This window comes from Neofelis nebulosa, chromosome 18 (assembly GCF_028018385.1).
Source record: "Neofelis nebulosa isolate mNeoNeb1 chromosome 18, mNeoNeb1.pri, whole genome shotgun sequence".
NCBI classification, from domain to species: domain Eukaryota; kingdom Metazoa; phylum Chordata; class Mammalia; order Carnivora; family Felidae; genus Neofelis; species Neofelis nebulosa.
Window position 1 is genome coordinate 10010709 of NC_080799.1, and position 17444 is coordinate 10028152.

The 17444-nt window shown below is 48.4% G+C and overlaps 1 protein-coding gene across 5 annotated transcripts; it reads right to left on the bottom strand.

Moving 5' to 3' along the window:
• Positions 1-951: 951 nt before the first annotated feature.
• On the bottom strand, positions 952-17385 carry TBL2 (transducin beta like 2). Of its 5 annotated transcripts, none has more exons than XM_058709910.1 (8): positions 17109-17383; positions 15264-15394; positions 14844-15028; positions 14219-14370; positions 13753-13879; positions 13313-13465; positions 12879-13081; positions 952-2837 (listed from the first exon to the last, which is right to left on the bottom strand). In XM_058709910.1, exons 1-8 carry the CDS (start codon positions 17236-17238, stop codon positions 2737-2739), a joined length of 1182 nt encoding a protein of 393 aa, XP_058565893.1. In that variant the 5' UTR covers positions 17239-17383; the 3' UTR covers positions 952-2736. The 5 variants fall into 5 exon arrangements, with proteins under 5 accessions (XP_058565893.1, XP_058565892.1, XP_058565895.1 ...); XM_058709909.1 differs by lacking the exon at positions 952-2837 and adding an exon at positions 7097-7307 and having other exon boundaries at positions 17109-17385; XM_058709912.1 differs by lacking the exon at positions 952-2837 and adding an exon at positions 8153-8468 and having other exon boundaries at positions 17109-17381.
• Positions 17386-17444: the final 59 nt, after the last annotated feature.

The window sequence follows — 17444 nt, forward strand, 5'->3', positions numbered from 1 at the left end:
AATCATGGTGAATGATTTTTTTTTTAATGTATTGTTCAATTTGGTTTGCTAACGTTTTGTTGAGGATTTTTGCATCTATATCCACCAGAAATATTGGCCTACTGTTTTCTTTTCCTTTTTTGTAGTGTGTTTATCTGGTTTTGGTATGAGGGTAGTGTAGGCATCCCAGAATAACTTTGGAAGCTTTCCTTTTCCATTTTTTGGAATACTTTGAGAAGAATAGGTATTAACTCTTTAAATGTTTGGTAGAATTCACCTGGGTAGCCATCTGGTCTTGGACTTTTATTTGTTGGGAATTTTTTGATTAGTGATTCAATTTCATTGCAGGTAATTGGTCTGTTCAAATTTTCTATTTCTTCCTCGTTCAATTTTGGTAGGTTATATGTTTCTAGAAATTTATCCATTTCTTCCAGGTGGTCCAATTTTCCGGTATAATTTTTCATAATATTCTCTTATAATCCTTTGTATTTCTATGGTCTCAGTTGTTATTTCTCCTCTTTCATTTCTGATTTTGTTTATTTGAGTCCTCTCTCTCTCTTGCTTCCCTTTTTGTATTTGTTTTTCTTTTTCTTTTCTTTCTTTCTTTTTTTTTTTTTTTTGATGAGTCTGGCTAAAGGTTTACAATTTTGTGGATCTTTTCAAAGAACCAGCTCCTAGTTTCATTGATCTGTTCTGGTGTGTGTGTGTTTTTTTTTTAATTTCTAATTATTTTATTTCTGCTATAATCTTTATTATAATTTCCTTCCTTCTACTGGTTTTGGGTTTTTTTCTTCTTCTTCTTTTTATAGCTCCTTTAAGTGTAATGTTAGGTTGGTATTTTTCTTGCTTCTTGAGGCAGACCTGTATTGCTATAAACGTCCCTCCTAGAATAGCTTTTGATGCATCCCAAAGATTTTTGGACCATTATGTTTTCATTTTCATTTGTCTCCATGTATTTTTTTAAATTTCCTCTTTTTTTTTTTTTGTTTGACCCATTTATTGTTTAGTAGCAATTATTTAACCTCCATATATTTATGCTCTTTCCAGATTTTTTCTTGCAGTTGATTTCTGGTTTCATCGTATTGTGGTCAGGAAAAATTCATGGAATTACTTTGATCTTGAATTTGTTGAGACTTGTTTTGTGGCGTCATATGTTACCTATTCTGGAGAATGTTTCATGTGCATTTGAAAAGAATGTATATTTTGCTGTTTTAGGATGGAATGTTCTGAATATATCCATTAAATCCATCTGGTCCAATGTGTCATTCAAAGCCACTGTTTCTGTTTGGATGATTTGTCTATTGAGATAAGTGGGTTGTGAAAGTCCCACAAGTGTATTGTCTTGTAGAATCAGAAGTCTCACATGGATCTCCCTAGCCTAAGATTAAAGTACATTCCTTCCTACAGGCTCTGAAGGAGAATCTGTTTCCTTTCTTTTTCCAGCTTCTAGAAGCTGCCCACTTTTCTTGGTTCATGGCTCTTTCCTCTATCTTCAAAACCCAGCAGTATCAGGTTGAGTCCTTCCCTTGCTGCTGTCTCTCTGATTTTCTCTTCTGCCTTGCTCTTCCACTTTTAAAGATGTTGTATCCCTGTGTTACATTGAGCCCACCCAGATAATCCAGGATAATCTCCCTATTTTAAAGCCGGTTGATTAGCAATCTGTAATTCCACCTGCTACTTTAATTCCCCTTTGGCATGTGTCCCTACAAAAATTCTTATGCTAAAGTCCTCCACCTCCCCACTCTCCTGATGGTGTTGGGAGGTAGGGCCTTTGGGAGGTGATTAGGTCCTAAGAGTAGACCCCTCACGAATGATATTTGTGACCCTATAAAAGAGAACTCAGGGGCACCTGGGTGGCTCAGTCAGTTAAGTGTCCAACTCATGATTTCATGGTTCATGAGACTGAACCCCACATCGGGCTCCACGCTGACCATGCGGAGCCTGCACGGGATTCTCTCTCTCCCTCTCTTTCTGCCCCTCCCTCTCTCTCTCTCAAAATAAATAAATAAACTTTTTTAAAAAAGGACCTCAGAGAGCTCCTTTGCTCACTTTCTGCCATGTGAGGATACAAGATGATGGTCATTTATAAAACAGCAGGCATGTTCTCACCAGACATCAAATCTGCCAGCACCTTGATCATGCTTAGACATCCCATCCTCCAGAACTATAAGAAATAAATTTCTGTTGTTTAAGCCACCTAGCATATGGTGCTTTGTTATAGCAGCCCAAACTAAGACAGCATGTAACCTAGCAAATTCACAGGTTCCAGGGAATAGGATGTGGGCATCTTTGAGGAGGCCATTATTCTACCACAGCATAGAGATTCGTCCATATCAGAGGCAAATGTACTTTTTAAAAGGTGATCGTATGTATAGCCCAGTTTGGAAGTCAAAGTGGGGCCCAGTTCAGAAAGAACATGCAAGGTTGAGTAGTGAGCTCTAACCTGTTTGTGTATGTATGTATGTATGTATATACTATATACACACACAATAGATATAGATATATAGATATATAAGTATAGATTTTGTATAAAATCTATTTGTTTGTTTATTTTTATTTAAATATTCCCCTTACCTTAAAAATAAGCAAACAAAAATACTCTTTGGGATTTTAACCTAGGCATGTACAGCCAGGCCTGCCTTTTCCCTACAGCCACAGGAATGAAACATCTCGTGTACTTCACACACAGCCCGTAGAAGTCTCAGCAACTAAGTCTGGAAGGAATGAAAGAAGAAAAAAAGAGGGAAGGAGCCCTCCTTACCACCCTCCTGATCCTGGGTCTGCCCGGTTTTCCACCTGCCTCTCCGAGTGGGCCTGTTCTGTTTTCTTCTCCAGCCTCTGTTGTGACTTCCACTCACCTGTAGAGATAGGACACACCCTCAGGCAGGGCAGTGGCATAAGGAATAATGGAGGTATTTCTGGAGCCACAAAGAAACCCCTAAATATTATAACAAAAGTTGCCCCTATTGCTCTAATCACTTAGAAAATTACAAGGGCATGGGAGCTGTGAGCCACGAGCCATGATTGAAGACCGAAATATGTATCTCTTATTATGAATCGTATCACAGGAGTAACTGAAGAGATATTCTGGTTGCTCTGTCTTTTAATAATAACGTAGTGTGAAAATAAATAAAGGAAACATCATTAAAAATGGAGCCGGGGCGGGGGGTGCCTAGGTGGCTCAGTTCAGTTGGGTGTCCAACTTCGGCTCAAGTCATGACCTCACAGTTCGTGGGTTCGAGCCCCACATCAAGCTCTGTGCTGACAGCTCAGAGCCTGGAGCCTGCTTGAGATTCTTTGTCTCCCTCTCTCTTTCTGCCTCTCTCCCACTTGCTCTATCTCTCTCTCTCAAAAATAAATAAAAACATTTAAAAAAAAAAAAAAAAGGGAGGAAGTTTACTTTACATAGCCCAGCAGGAAGGCAGCTCTCTTTGCCCAGCCCAGCCGATGTACTCAGCCAATGAGAAGCTGTCACTACCCTAAACTCTTGTAAACAGCCCCTCTCAACTTTTTCTTTCCTCCATAAATGTAAGGCCCTCTTCATTCTGTACTAAGTGTACTAATCAGGACAGGCTAGCTGTTGTAACAAACAAGCCCGCACATTCCATGCCTTTAACACAACACAAATTTATTTCTTTTTCGTGGTCACAGTATAATGCTGGGGTCAGGGAGAATCTGCTCCACAGAGTTGTTCAGGGGCCCAGTTTCCCTCCATCTACTGACTCATCCATCTACATGCTCGGTGCTCGGCAGTCTCCACTGAATCCTCTGCTCCCATGGAGCAGAAAAGGGAAGTGAGAACACGGAGAACCACAGGAGGGTTTCTAGAGACAGTCCCAGACTCAACAGATCACTCTGCGCACATTCTAGGACTCATCACACGGCATCACCTAATTGCAAGAGAGGCTGGGAATTGCCTAACCTTGTATCCAAGAGAAAGAGAAGAATGTGGCAATCTCTGCCATAGTGGGCAAACTTGGGGTGTGGCACATCAAGAAATTCACCTTTGCCCTGGGCTTCAGATCACAAAAGGCTTATGAGGTATGCAGGGCAGAGGCCACGTTGTTAGGGTGAACTATGCACTCAGGGACCAGAGACCAGTCATCGTCACCTGTCATCAACATCTCTTTCACTTCGGGTTTGTTGTGATGGTCGCTGTTTTCCCTGCCTCTGGGCTCCCAAAACCACTGAAACATGCCTGGACCATCAAATCCACTGGCTACATGGGGACAGTTTGTGTACATGTCTATGTCCCTACCTAAAAATTGTTTTGCAACCTGTAAATGCCAAGGCAGAGGACTTGGCATTCATTTAAGATCTGCTAAATTAGCTGGATCTGAAAGACATGATAGAAGATGAGAAGGGGGACCTTTTAGTGGACAGAGGGAAAAGCGATCATGCTGTCCAGCAAGCAGCAAGGAATGGGTTGCTGAATCCTGCAACATCACGGTGGCCTCTGGATGTTTTGTCACTGATGCGGAATGAGCCCCTCCAGCCTTGCTCCCATCAGCTGATTCCCCAGAATCAGTAGGAGATGATGGTTCTGGGTTCCAGGGATTCCAGAAAGTCTTAGAGCAGGGGAGCAAGCAGTATGAGGGGTCTGGTGGATTGCAGCTACCCCCACCCCACCCTTACTGCATGGGGGTGAAGGCTTCTTGGTAGCTAGTAGCTTGTGCCTTGAGTTCAAATTGTCTGCACGTGGGGCGCCTGGGTGGCGCAGTCGGTTAAGCGTCCGACTTCAGCCAGGTCACGATCTCGCGGTCCGTGAGTTCGAGCCCCGCGTCAGGCTCTGGGCTGATGGCTCGGAGCCTGGAGCCTGTTTCCGATTCTGTGTCTCCCTCTCTCTGACCCTCCCCCGTTCATGCTCTGTCTCTCTCTGTCCCAAAAATAAATAAAAAACGTTGAAAAAAAATTAAAAAAAAAAAAAAAAAACCAAATTGTCTGCACGTGATGGAGGTGAACTGAAGTCCTGGTAGATGCTTAGGGTGGCTATAGCCTCCAAACCCCAGGGTTTGACCTTCTGGTGCTAGAGCTTTAGTGATCTCCTCACTCAGGAGTCATTAGTCCCTGGAAGAATCACACTCCAGTGTGTGAACTCACAAGATGTCATCCCAGCAAGTAATGGAATGCTTTCCATTGGCAACACAGTTGCATGGTGGATGGGGTAAGCGGAGGCCATAGTGAGCTCATTAACTGTTGAGCAATAAGTCTATGTGTTCATCGTGTTGGCCAACAAATATGAAGTGCCAACTGTGTGCTCACTTGCATGGGTACTCTAAGAATAGAAAGAGGTGCAAGACAGACTCCTGAAACTATAAAGTCCCCGTCCTCAAGGAACTTGCCTCTGGATGGCAAGATCAGAGACAGTGTGGGGTAACATTAAGAACAAGCTTGAACCCTACACTCCGTCCCGGGGTTGAATTCTTACTTGCCATTTAACCTCAACAAACCTCAGTTTTTCCATCTGCAACATGGGAATAATTGCTACCTCACAAGAGCTTCTCTGAAATGAATGAGAAAATGTCATGAGAGTTTACTGTGAATACTTTCAATGTATCACATGATGGCCTTACTGGTTTTGTAAAAGAAATGCACACTCGTTGTAGAAAACAGACCACACGGAACCAAAACTTTATGCACCTTTTTCCAAGACCTTACTCTCTGAAACGTGACTTTGCTGGAGCAGCTGTAATTATGAAAACACATCCATGCAGCAGACACTACTCAAAGCTTCAAGTATCACAAAAAGTTCAGCAAAGCAGCTGGTTTCCTCGATGCTCCCGAGGCACTGGTTGCAGGCAGTGGGAAGGCCCCACTGCCCCCGGGAAAGTGGTCAGGATGAGGGTGAGGCTGGGGCCAAGCAGAGGGAGCGAGGAGTCCCTGGGAAGTGACAGCCAGCCATCCCATGGATGGATGAGAACTCCGCCTTAAGCTCTCCTTGTATTATGTGCTGTAAAAACCTACAAGACACGTCTGTTCCTGGCCCTCCCAGGTTCTTGGGAGTTTAAAGGATGTGCCCCAAACCACAGGCTGGTTAAAGGCTTCGGGATCCTTGGGTCCTGCTGGAAAGGCCACTTCTGAAGGGAGGTGTCCAGAACGAGCACCCAGGTGGGCACTCAGGGATCTTGAGGCGCTGGGGCAATTGGGGAAGGTTCCAGGGAGGTCGAAGATCTTTTATTCAACTGACTGGCTCTCCCTTGGGCCCAGAACACAGATAAATAACAACACAACATGGGGCAGGGATGAAGGAATGTGAAGGTTGTGAAAACAATGAGGAGCCACTCAAGTTAGTCTGAGGTAATGAGAGGAAAGCAGTTTCCAAAGACAAACTCCTGAGCCAGCTAAGGTGATGGCCGGTGTGGTCAGCTGGAGGATTTCTGGTGCCAAGCAACGAAAGGATAGCCAGAGAGGGCCCCTAGATGACCACTGGGCACAAGCAAGAGAACACTCACCTGTAGGGACAGGACACACCCTGGGCAAGGCAGTCCTGTATGAAGAACATTCCAAATGAAGGCAGGATAGCACAGTGCAGTGCTTCCCAAACTTTGGTATCCGAATCACCTGGGAGCTAATAAAGAACGCAGAGGCCCAGGCCTGGTGAAGCAGGATAGGACCCGGGCCTTTGTTGTTATATCCCAGCCTCCGGTGATTCTGACACCTGCCGCAGCTTGAGAACCTTTCAGAACATGAGCTCTGGTCCCAGACTCCGTGGGTTTGAATCCCAGCTCGGCCATGTTTCCTCAGCGACTCTGGCAATGCTATAGATTCACCGTTTGTGATCTGGAACTTCTAACAGTACCTATCTCAGAACTGCTGGGAGGGAGGAATGAGTTGTTAGCAGCACAGCCACTGGAATGGTGTCTGGACCATAAGATGTACTGTGGGAATGGTAGTCACTATTCTCCAACCTGTGTCATCTGTGGCAGAAAGCTGCCATTAGAGAGGAAAATTAAAGGAATTGCAGGGTAAGAGAGGATATTCAGTACATTTAACTGAGATTTTTACAAAAACAGAAAACCCTACTCAGCTAGCATATGTGACCAGCCAGTGAGCAGCTTGAGACGTCTGAGTGAGAAGCTGAGCGCCCAGGTTGCCATGACAGCAGCCAACAACAGGAGGAGGAAAAGCTCTCTCGGTTTATTAGAGAAAGCTGGGGTGCTCAGCTCCCCACATGGCTTCCTTCCCGTTGGCTCGATCCTGGGACGTGATGGAGGAATGATCGAGGTGGAAGAGGCTCCCACACGGGTACCCCGCCTGCAGCTGCTCTCTGGGATACCTGGAAGAACTTAAAGGGGAGACTGGAGAGCCAGTCATCAGGCCACAGGTACCTGTTAAGAAAATATACAGGGTTGCTTCCACATATCCAGAACTTCTAGAAGTACTCTGAGACATACTCGGCTGAACCCCCTGGGAACACACAATAAACCCATCTCCTTTCTGATGGGTTAAGGAGAGCTTAGGTGGGTGAACTTGAAACCGTAGGCAAAAAACCAAGCGTGGGTAACAGCGTCAGGTGTGGGCAAAGAGGATGCCTTCTGGGGAACCTGTCGTGGCCTCCTCCTGCTGTGCCCCTGCCCACGGGGCACAGGTTTGTGGGGCCAGGGAAACGTAGACACCCAGAGCTTGTGTCCTCACTTCACGCATCAGACGACAGTTGAGGTTAGACCTTAGACCTTGGAATCCCTGTCCAAAGTGACCCAAGCCCGCTTCTGATGCCTACAGGAGCCTCTCTCCAGGTCCATTTTCATAAAGGCAGTGCTGCCCCATGGCGCACACCCTAGGGCCCAAGTCCTGGGTGGCCAACGGATGGTGGTTTGCAGCAACAGGGGACTTGGGAGGCATGTGCTGGGGTTCCCTCGCAATGTGGCAAAGAACCAGGTGGGAAGAAGAAAGTCCTGGACCACTGGATGGCCAGCTGTGACACCACACTGTGGCAGAGACTGGACTCTGAGAACTCCAAATTCAAACTTGGCCTTCCAGTGTGTTATGTCAAGGTAGGAGGGTGGAACAGATTTGGGCTCAGCTTGATTTACAACTTTTAAACATTAAGACCTGGCATGTGGGTCTCCATTTGCATTCTTGCCTCTGAGTTCACAAATGTCGGGCGGGGGGGGGGGGGGGGGGTGCGCCTGATGACTAAAGACACATACTTTAGTACCAGATAGGCCGAAACTGAAACATCTCTGAGTGTGCCATTTATTATGTGCCTCGGGCAATTTACTTCAACACTCTAATAATACTGATGTTAAGGCTCTTTCGGTTCCAAGGAGTATCCCAATTCAAATGGACTTGTAAGTAAGGGATTTGTTGGTTCCTACAACTGACAAGTCCAGTAGTAGAAACCTCAGGTGTGTCTGGATCCGGCAGTCTCACCAGCAACCTCAGCACATGGTCTCCACATCTTTGGCCCTGCTTTCCTGTGCTAGCTTCCTTCTTGGGCAGGACTACGCACATGGTCATAAGCTTATGTCCTACTTACGAAGCAATCCCTGCAGAAAATGAAAGGTATCACTTTTCCAAAGATCTGGCAAAATCCAGGGATCTGATGATTGGTTATATGCCCACCATAGAGAGACTCTGTGTCTATCCCCTACAAATCATGTGGATTAAGAGTCAGGGAAGTCGTCTTCACCAAATAAAAACTAAGATGCGGTTACCGGGAGAATAATTGCGGCAAAAACGAGTGGTTTGATGGGGGAATAAATGCTTAGCGCTCAACATGAGCCACTACTGATGTGATGGAGAAAAGGCAAATAGACTCAAAACTAGGTATGCATACAGAACGGAAAGCAAGTGGAAACCGTGTTCGTTTTCCAACTGCCCCGAATTCTGGAATGAGTTGGCAGCTTGAAGAAATGAAGCCTTGGAAATGCACTCACAATCTCAGAAGACACACTACGGTCGTATGTATGAATCACGCTTTCGGTTGCTGTGGCTGATTCTGCAAACACCAACCCGTGCCCATCAGTGCGCCTCAGCCTCAAAACTTGGGTATGACACCAAGCCTTGTTCGCCAAGAAGACTGTTACTGGAATTGTGTAGAGAAGCACAAGAATCCCCAAATTATTAAGTTTCTAGATACGCGGCCAATTTGGGGCAACGTTCAGTCTCTCTAACGCTGAGATAACCTACTATCATTGAGGACTCATCACAACAGTGTCTGCTTTCTACTCGCCTCCTGTCATCTCCAGCTACAGAACAATCTTAAATATTGAGGATCCTTCTTACCCTGATAGAAATTGACCAAGACTATTCATAGATCTCTAAATGTGGACTTTTGTGGTTTACACTTTTTTTCTATTTTTGATGACTGATAAAAATAGGCTATATGCATTTTAAAGATTTCCCCAGTTTTTTATTTTGAAAAATTGCAAACCCACAGAAGTTCAAATAGTACTACTAAAATATTAACACCGCCTTCACACACACACACACATTTTTGATCAAACAAAACCACGGCGGCCTCTGCTCTATGTTAATATCCAGATACCTTCTCCATGCTTATGAGAGAAGCAGCCTCATGTTTAGTGAGAGGAGCAGTGTCCTCAGGAAGCCTCAGTGTTCTTTTTTGTAGGACTTCACTGATCTCATTAGAAACTCACAGCCCGGGGCGCCTGGGTGGCGCAGTCGGTTAAGCGTCCGACTTCAGCCAGGTCACGATCTCGCGGTCCGTGAGTTCGAGCCCCGCGTCGGGCTCTGGGCTGATGGCTCGGAGCCTGGAGCCTGTTTCCGATTCTGTGTCTCCCTCTCTCTCTGCCCCTCCCCCGTTCATGCTCTGTCTCTCTCTGTCCCAAAAATAAATAAAAAAAAAAAAAAAAAAAAAAGAAACTCACAGCCCTGCAAGGCCCTTTGCACAGGATTTATTCCCATTTTACAGATGAGGAAACAAACTCAGACAGGCCAAGTGATCTGCTCAAGGGTTGTCAGTAAGTGACCCAGACGAACCTGGAACCAAAGACCTCTGACTTCAGTAACTCAACATATTCGGGTCACTTCTCTCCTGGATATACAGTGAGAGTAAAGCCGGAGCCAAACAGATATGCAAAGAAGTGTTTTAGCTTCATTCTTCTGACCTTCTGAAAGCAAATATTCACCAGGACCCATGTGCACAGCATTATCAATCAGAAGTCTTATCAGGAGCATAAAACTGCAATGGAAATTGAGAGCAGAAGGGTGCACACAGAGGGTATAGAAATATCTGTTAACTGCCCCCAATTCGACTTCAATATTTACCGAGCGCTTAACTCTGTTCCCGGTATTGTGCTTGGGATACCGAGCAAACAAGATAGACAAAGATTCTGCCCTTGTGGAGCTCACATTCCCGTGGGCTAATGAACAATCCAGAAGCTGCCAATGAGAGATTGGTGGGCTGCATCTGGCCCACATTAGTGTTTTGTCTGGTCCACAGTGTTTCATTTGTGTCTTTTTATAATAAGTCGCCAACTTCTAGCTTCTCTGAAACAGGCAACTTCTGTGGGATTCCCGAATAAGAAGTAACAGCCCCCCCGCCGCGAGGACACGTGTCTTCTGGAGATCACTTCAATTCCCAGGATCTCCCACTGTCTTACACCCAGGCAACTGTGGCCCAATTCATGCATTTGCGTTTCCTACTCGACATCCTAAGCATTTAAGCTGAAACCCCTGAAGCAAACAAATATTCAAAGGAGATCATTTCGGATCAGATAAAGTCATACAAAAGAAATAAAATGAGCTAACGTGACAGGAGTGACAGGATTGGTGGAAAGGGCTACTTCAGACTGGGTGGCCAGGGAGGGTCTCTCCGAAGTGTAACTGAAACAGAGAACTGCGTTACCAACAGGAAAAATGCTTCGAAGCAGAGGGAACAGCACGGGCACAGGTTCCACTTGGGGCAGGAAATAACTTGGCCTGGTTAAATAACAGCAGCAAGTTTGGGGTGGTTGGGAGAGGGGTAAGAGGTTCACAGAGGAAGGAAGAAGCCAGATTACACAGGACCTTAAAGGCCATGATGAGAATCTTGGATTTTATTCCAGGTGCGATAGGAAGCCTTTGGAAGGCTTTTACTCGGGAACAATGTGATCTGGTTTACACTTTCAAAGATCACTGTGGGATGCAGGGAAGTGATGTAAACGAGGCAAGAAGCAGGGAGACCAACGAGAAAGCTGGATTATCGTAGTCCAGCAGGTGCCAGTGGCTAGGACCAGGATGGTTAACAGAAAAGATGGAGAAAAGCAGATTCAGGACATAATCTGGAGTAGAACCAAAAGAATTTTCTGATGGAGTGGATGGCAATAGTGCCAGTGGGCCGGAAGGATTAACAAAAAAGGGAGTAACGAGAGAGAACTCCAAGGTTGTGCCTTGTTCAAAGGGATGTCTAGGGGAGGCCCCCATCACAGGGACCAAGGGCAAGACAGGGATTTCGGATGGATAAATTTTGCCAAGACGCAAGTCGTCCTAGAGCCTCATTTCCCTTCTCCCACACCCAAGCATTCTCAAATCCAAGAAGCTGAACTTGTAAATGCCTCACCTCTTACCAACTCTATCCCTTCAACTTCAGACCCACCGCCTCCGTCTGGATCCAATTCTGTCTCTTGCCGGGACTTTCCCAACAGCCTTCTATAGCTATGAATGAACTAGCAAAAAGCACTTACTACCCACGCGTACCTCTCTCCCACTAGCCATCCTTGACGGCAGAGATGACGCCCTATTCGTATTCATCCCCGGTGCTAGTGCTGTGCTGGGCCCACAGTGGGCACTCAAATATTTGATGAACTGAAAAGAGGTCTCCTCAGATAGAATACAACCTCCTTGCAGAGAGGAGTCCTATCTTGGAATTCTAGCATTCCTCTACACAACTTAAAGAACCAGCTGCCAAATGTATAATCAAGTTCCAGCAACTTCGCCTTCCCAAGGGACGGGTTTCTTTCTTTTTCATTTAGTTTCAAAGTACTGAGTCCCATATTTACCTGGTAGTTAAGAAACGAGATTGGCCAACAGACAACGTATATTATTACTCTTTTCCACTTTTCTTCCAAATCTAGGGACTTTATATGTGCATACGTTAACAACATCTTTGTAAGGAGGCCAAGAGAGAGGATTATTCTCCATTTTACAAGAAAAAAAACTGAGGCACCAAAGGAAATCCCTAAATTCCATTTTGATGGAATTCGGAGCTTCGCCTGGATTAAGACTGGTCCTTCCCTGACACAATCCCACAGTTCTGTAATTGGAGGGTATCCCAGGCTCCCACCCCTGCAAAACTGCTGGTTAGTACTCAGGGGTTCCCTAGGTTTTGCCTCCACAACTGCAAACTCCTTTGGGTACCAGGGTGTGTTGCCCCAAGGTCAAAGGCCATGTCCTCTCTCTCCAACTGTCCATTTCCCTCAGCACCTGGTGAAGACAGATTCCATCCCTTCGGCCCAGGAGAAAGAGAAGCACCTTGGTCATTAGACCGGGAAGTCAAGTAAGGCCAGGAGTCACAACCAGCAAGAAGAGAGAGATTAAAATAGGCAAGAAGAGTTTCAATGGGGAAAAGGAGAGAGGAGCCGCCACTGAAAATCCAAATACTCCTTTCAAGAGGCTTCCAGCTGAGGAGTACCTGGGAGGAGGAAGTGGCAGCTGCGGCGCAGGCCAGATCCTTCCTGCCACACCCGCCCAGAGTCATTTCTTCAAGGCGCCCAGGCTTCTCAGAGCCTCCTGGGCCTGGGTCAGCTGCTGCTGCAGCCTCTGGCGGGTGCTCTCGTTGGAGGCCCGCTTCAGGAGGCCCTGCATTTCTTCTACCACCGCCCGATGGCCAGGGGTGTTATGGAAAAGCCGCACTGCCCGGTCCCCACAGGAGGCCAGAAGCCGGCCAGTGATGTCAAAGGACAAGTCAGTGATACACTCCCCATGGACCTGCTCAAAGCACTCCTCCTTCTCACCCCGCCGGGTGTTGTAGAGATGAATACTGCTGCCACTGGCCAAGGCCAAGACCTGGGCGTCAGGGGAGAGAGCCAGGCGGCACGGCATGGTGCTCGCCTCTTCAAAGCAGCCTGTCCTCAGCAAGTAGGGATCCTGCTGCTTCTTGTACTCCACATCTGTGTCCCACAGTTTCCACGTCCCGTCCTTGGAGACCGAGGCCATCCTGCAGCATGGAAAATCACGGCTCGAGCCCCAGTGCACTCTGGAGGGGAGGGCACTGGGACAGCATTAGGGGCTCCAGCTAGGAAGCCAAGTGCACGGCTAGGTCTACTTCCTGCTGAGGGCTGGGCACTCTACCCACTTCAGAGCTGCTGCAGAGATAGGCAAAAAAAAGGCCCTGGTTGCCAACAGGGGCTGGGAGCCGCTGGTAAGACATCAGAGAGGATTCACTCACCTGCGGGAGTCATTGGAGAAAGCGAAGAAGTGGACGGTGGCCGAGTGACCCTTCAGTTCAAAGGCTCGCACAACCTCCTGGAAGTCCCCTTTCTTCCCAAAGCAGACTTCCCAAACTTTGACATCCGGGGTGAAGCCACACGAGGCCACAAACCTGTCACACAACCAGATTCCTTTACAACTTCATCTTGAGGGCATTTCATTTCTGCCAACCTGCTAAACCTCATTCCTGAGAAAGTTCATCATCTTCTACCTCAATAACACTGTGCTTTTAAAAATATGACCTCGGTCCATCCTCATGGCCAGGCTAGAAGATACGTGGTACCCCCACTGCGCATGATTCCATCCGGTCTGCTCCTTCCACTATCTGAAGCGGGCTCTCTGCTCTGTTCCTGGCCATGCCTTCTGCCCATCCCAGATGCCAAGTCCCTCCCTCCTCACCTGCTACAAGGGGATATAGCAGCATGGGTATTGTTCATCTGGTTAGTGTTGATGGTAGACAGCACATGACCTTTCAGATTCCAGATGAGGATAGTTGTGTCACTGGAAGCAGTCATGATGAACTTCCCTGAGAGGGCAGGAGGGTGACATGAGCCAAGGTCAAGGCCCTGACCACATGTCATCCTCTACGCAGACACTTACGAAGGTCTCGCTGTCCCAAGTATCCATGCTCCCCTCCTGGACCAAGGGTCACCACAGACTAGGATTTTGCTGAACGCTGTGGGTCTTACCTGCCTCCCCTGGGGACCTGCTGTGGCTCCCAGGACTCCAGGGGAACCCAGAGCCAGAGTCCCTTTGTCAAAAGTAGGGCTGAGCATAACTCTCAGGCAGCATTAACTCATTCGGCCAATAACTGGGGCTGTTCCCTCTAGTCTTAGGTAAGCTCCGTCCTCTGCAAGCCTCTTACCTGTGTCGGCAATGCCGATGTTGATGACGGATGCCTTGTGCTTTTTGGGAAAGTCCTCTGGGGTGGCCGTGAAGGTATAGCCTCCATCCTCTCGCTTGGTCATCTTGAAGACACGAAGGGTGTCTCCGTTGGCCAGCCAGACGATGAAGGCTCTAGAGACAAGTAGCAGACAAGGCACTCACTTGTTTGGACATGGAGGCCTGTGTGTGCCAGTTCCTATGCTAGGCTCTGAGGAAAATCATGGGCCTTCCTTCGTACCCCAGTCCGGCCCTGCAACTTAACCCCTTGGCTCAAAACCTCTTACTACTCCTCAGAAGGTAGGCCTCTCCCAGCTTTGGCTCTTTCAGTTTCTCTCTAGGGTTTGGAAAACCACGACAGCTCCCAAGACGAATCTGGAGCCAGGCTTTGGTACTTCCCAAGTAGGAACACACCTTCCCCTCTCTGCTTCCTTGCTGTGTAAAATGCACAGACCTCCAAGGAGCCCCGGGCGGTGCTCACGCTGTCCAGTTCTCTTTCTGCCACCCCCAGGGAGACCCAGGGTCCCCCCTCACCATCCCAAGTCAGGTATGGGAAGGACAGAAGCCTGGGCTTCTGCAGGCACAGCTGAGGCTCCATCTTGTCGCACCTGCAGTCAGGGCTGAAGCGCACCAGGGTGGCGTGGTCCAGCTCCACGTTGGCTCTCATGCTGCGGTGCTCCCGCTGCAGGAAGTCCTTGGTGCTCCAGATGCGGACGGTGCGATCATCTGCACAGGTGGCCAGGTACTTGCCATTGCTGCTAAAGTCCATGCAAGATATGTTCCCACTGTGGCTCTAAGGGAAGGGTTGCAGGAAGTATGAACAGGGACCCCTTGGGTAGACGGAGTCTGTTGCCTGGATTAACAGCAAGCTGCTGATGGGGTATGATGAGAAAGGACAGGATGGGGCAGCCCCCACTGATTTTGGTCAGAGGCAGCAGGGTCTGTCGTGTGCACAGAACACTAAAAAGGAGAAGTCTGTGGGGGGGTGAGTCTTTGTATATGTGTGCTGAGCATGGGTACCCATGTACCTTCAGTGCTGCAGCCAGGAGGCGGTGAGTAAAGTTGTGTTGTTGTGGCTTCTCCTTGTGAACTCGCTGATGCTGTTTCTGCTTCTTGGATCTCAAGGACTTGTCAAGTGGAAGTCCATTTGCCTTCTGGCCTGTGAGGAAGGGCCGTGTCATCTATCCATCCGCTCACTAAGCATTTCTGACCGCCTATAATTGGCCAGGAATCGAGGGAGCATCAAGAGATGACCAGATAGGCCCTGGGCTCGAGGAGAGAGAGTGATGGGAGTAAAAACAGGGCTTTGGAATCAGACTGGGTTTGGATTGTAGCTCTACCACGAGGGCTCTTGAGGAGACTGCTTGCTGTCAGTCCACATAGCACCTCAATGCAAGTTAGAAAAGGAGCCCTCTCTGCAAGAACAGCTCAGTGGGTACACAGCACAGCCAACAAGGGGCAGATCCTTGGCCACACATCCCTAGGTAGGAAATAATGTGCACAACCAAACCTGGTGGTCCTGGGCTTGGGCAAGTTATTTAATTGCTCTGGGCTTTGGTTTCCTTAAAGAGAAGTTGTGAGAATTGGACAATATACACAAAAAAGAGAAGCAGAGTACCCAAGACGAGTATTAAAGGCTCAGAGGACTCCCAGAAGGAACTCAAGGATGAGAGGTAGTCAGTACCTGTTGAGGGAGTACCTGTCCTGTGCCAGAAATGGTGCCAGTCACTTTTGTATAAAATAGCTAATTTAGGGGCAGCTGGGTGGCACAGTCGGTTGAGCACTCAACTCTTGAGATGAGCTCAGGTCATATGATCTTACGGTTTGTGAGTTCGAGCCCCGCAGAGGCCCCGCGTCTGGGTCCGAGACGACAGTGGGGAGCCTGCTTAGGATTCTTTCTCTCTGCTCTTCCCCTGCTGGAGCGCTCTCTCTCTCAAAATAAACTTAAAAAAAAAAATAGCTAATCTAATTGAGAATCAGATCAGTTGCAAAGTGGGCGTGTGTTAGATTACTGCAGATGCTCCTTAATTCGTACAGAAAAAAAAAAACTCCCGAGGCTCCTATACAGAGACCACCACGACCCGCCCTCTCCAGCCTTGTCCCGCAAGCGTCCTCCTCCCCTCGCCCGAAGGGCATACCAAATGCCGTTTCAGAACTCCTTGCCTTCATGCATGTAACCTTTGCCAGCAGTACTCTTCCTCCCTCCTTGGCCAAACTCTGACCGTGTATCCTTCAAGACCCCACACCACGTGTTTCCTACTCTCAGCGAAGATTTTCTTGACCCCTCCCCACCGAAAAAGCAGGGCTGACCACTCCCACCCTTGGGTTTCCTGGTGCTAGGACTGACCTCTTCTGTGACACCTATTACAGTGTATTTTTCACTTACATTTTCGGATGTTCTTCTCTTACGCGGCAGTGTACTTCCTAAAGGAAAAGTCCCGACACCTACTGCGATAGTATGTATATACTTCAATAAACGTTGCTCATGTCGGGGAATGAGTCGGAGTACTTACAAATGGTGCCCGTCTACCCTCACCCTTCCCTATTTTCCTAGAATAATGAACAAGCAAAGCGCTCGAGAGAGTTTACGGGGGCTCTCACGGCAACCCCGGGGAGACGCTGGGGCTCGGCGGGACAGCGCCTCGTCCTCGGCCACCGAGAAAGTGGCAGCGCCGGACCCACGCTGTAACTAGTCCTCCCGAAGGGGCGCGACCAGCCCGGCGAGCCGGCACCTCGTCTCGAGAAGCGAAACTCATTTAACAAAAGGAGAAACTGAGGCCCACGGGGTCCCCCCCCAAACCGCAGGTCGGACCAGTGGGAGGCCAGGATCATGGTCCTCGTGGGTCGCCCCCACCCGCCCCTGCCCCACTAACCGGCGGATCGGCTGCTCGTCTCCTCCTCCGCGCGCAGCCACCCCCGCGCTACCGCCGCCGTCGCCATCAAGGCCAGCAGTCCGAGCAACAGCGACAGGCCCATCAGCTCCGGCAACTGCGGCAGCTCCATGACTGCACTGCCGCTGCCACCTCAGCCTCTAACTACGCGGGCGCCTGCACGCCTCCGCGGGACCGCGCACGCACACAGCACGGGGCCTGGTCGTTGGCGCGTCCCGAGGGGCGGGGTCTGGCCGTTGGGCATCTTGCGGGGCGGGGCTTGACCTTCAGAGCGTCCAAAAGGGCGGGACCTGGCTGACGGAGTGTCTCGCGGGCGGG

Excerpts from the sequence above, each read along its gene's own strand:
- TBL2 (XM_058709908.1), bottom strand. The coding sequence starts at position 17,238 with ATGGAGCTGCCGCAGTTGCCGGAGCTGATGGGCCTGTCGCTGTTGCTC. Across the intron at positions 15,029-15,263 it reads TCCTGGCTGCAGCACTGAAG|AGCCACAGTGGGAACATATC; the intron begins GTACATGGGTAC and ends CCCTTCCCTTAG. Across the intron at positions 13,466-13,752 it reads GCTATATCCCCTTGTAGCAG|GTTTGTGGCCTCGTGTGGCT; the intron begins GTGAGGAGGGAG and ends GTTGTGTGACAG.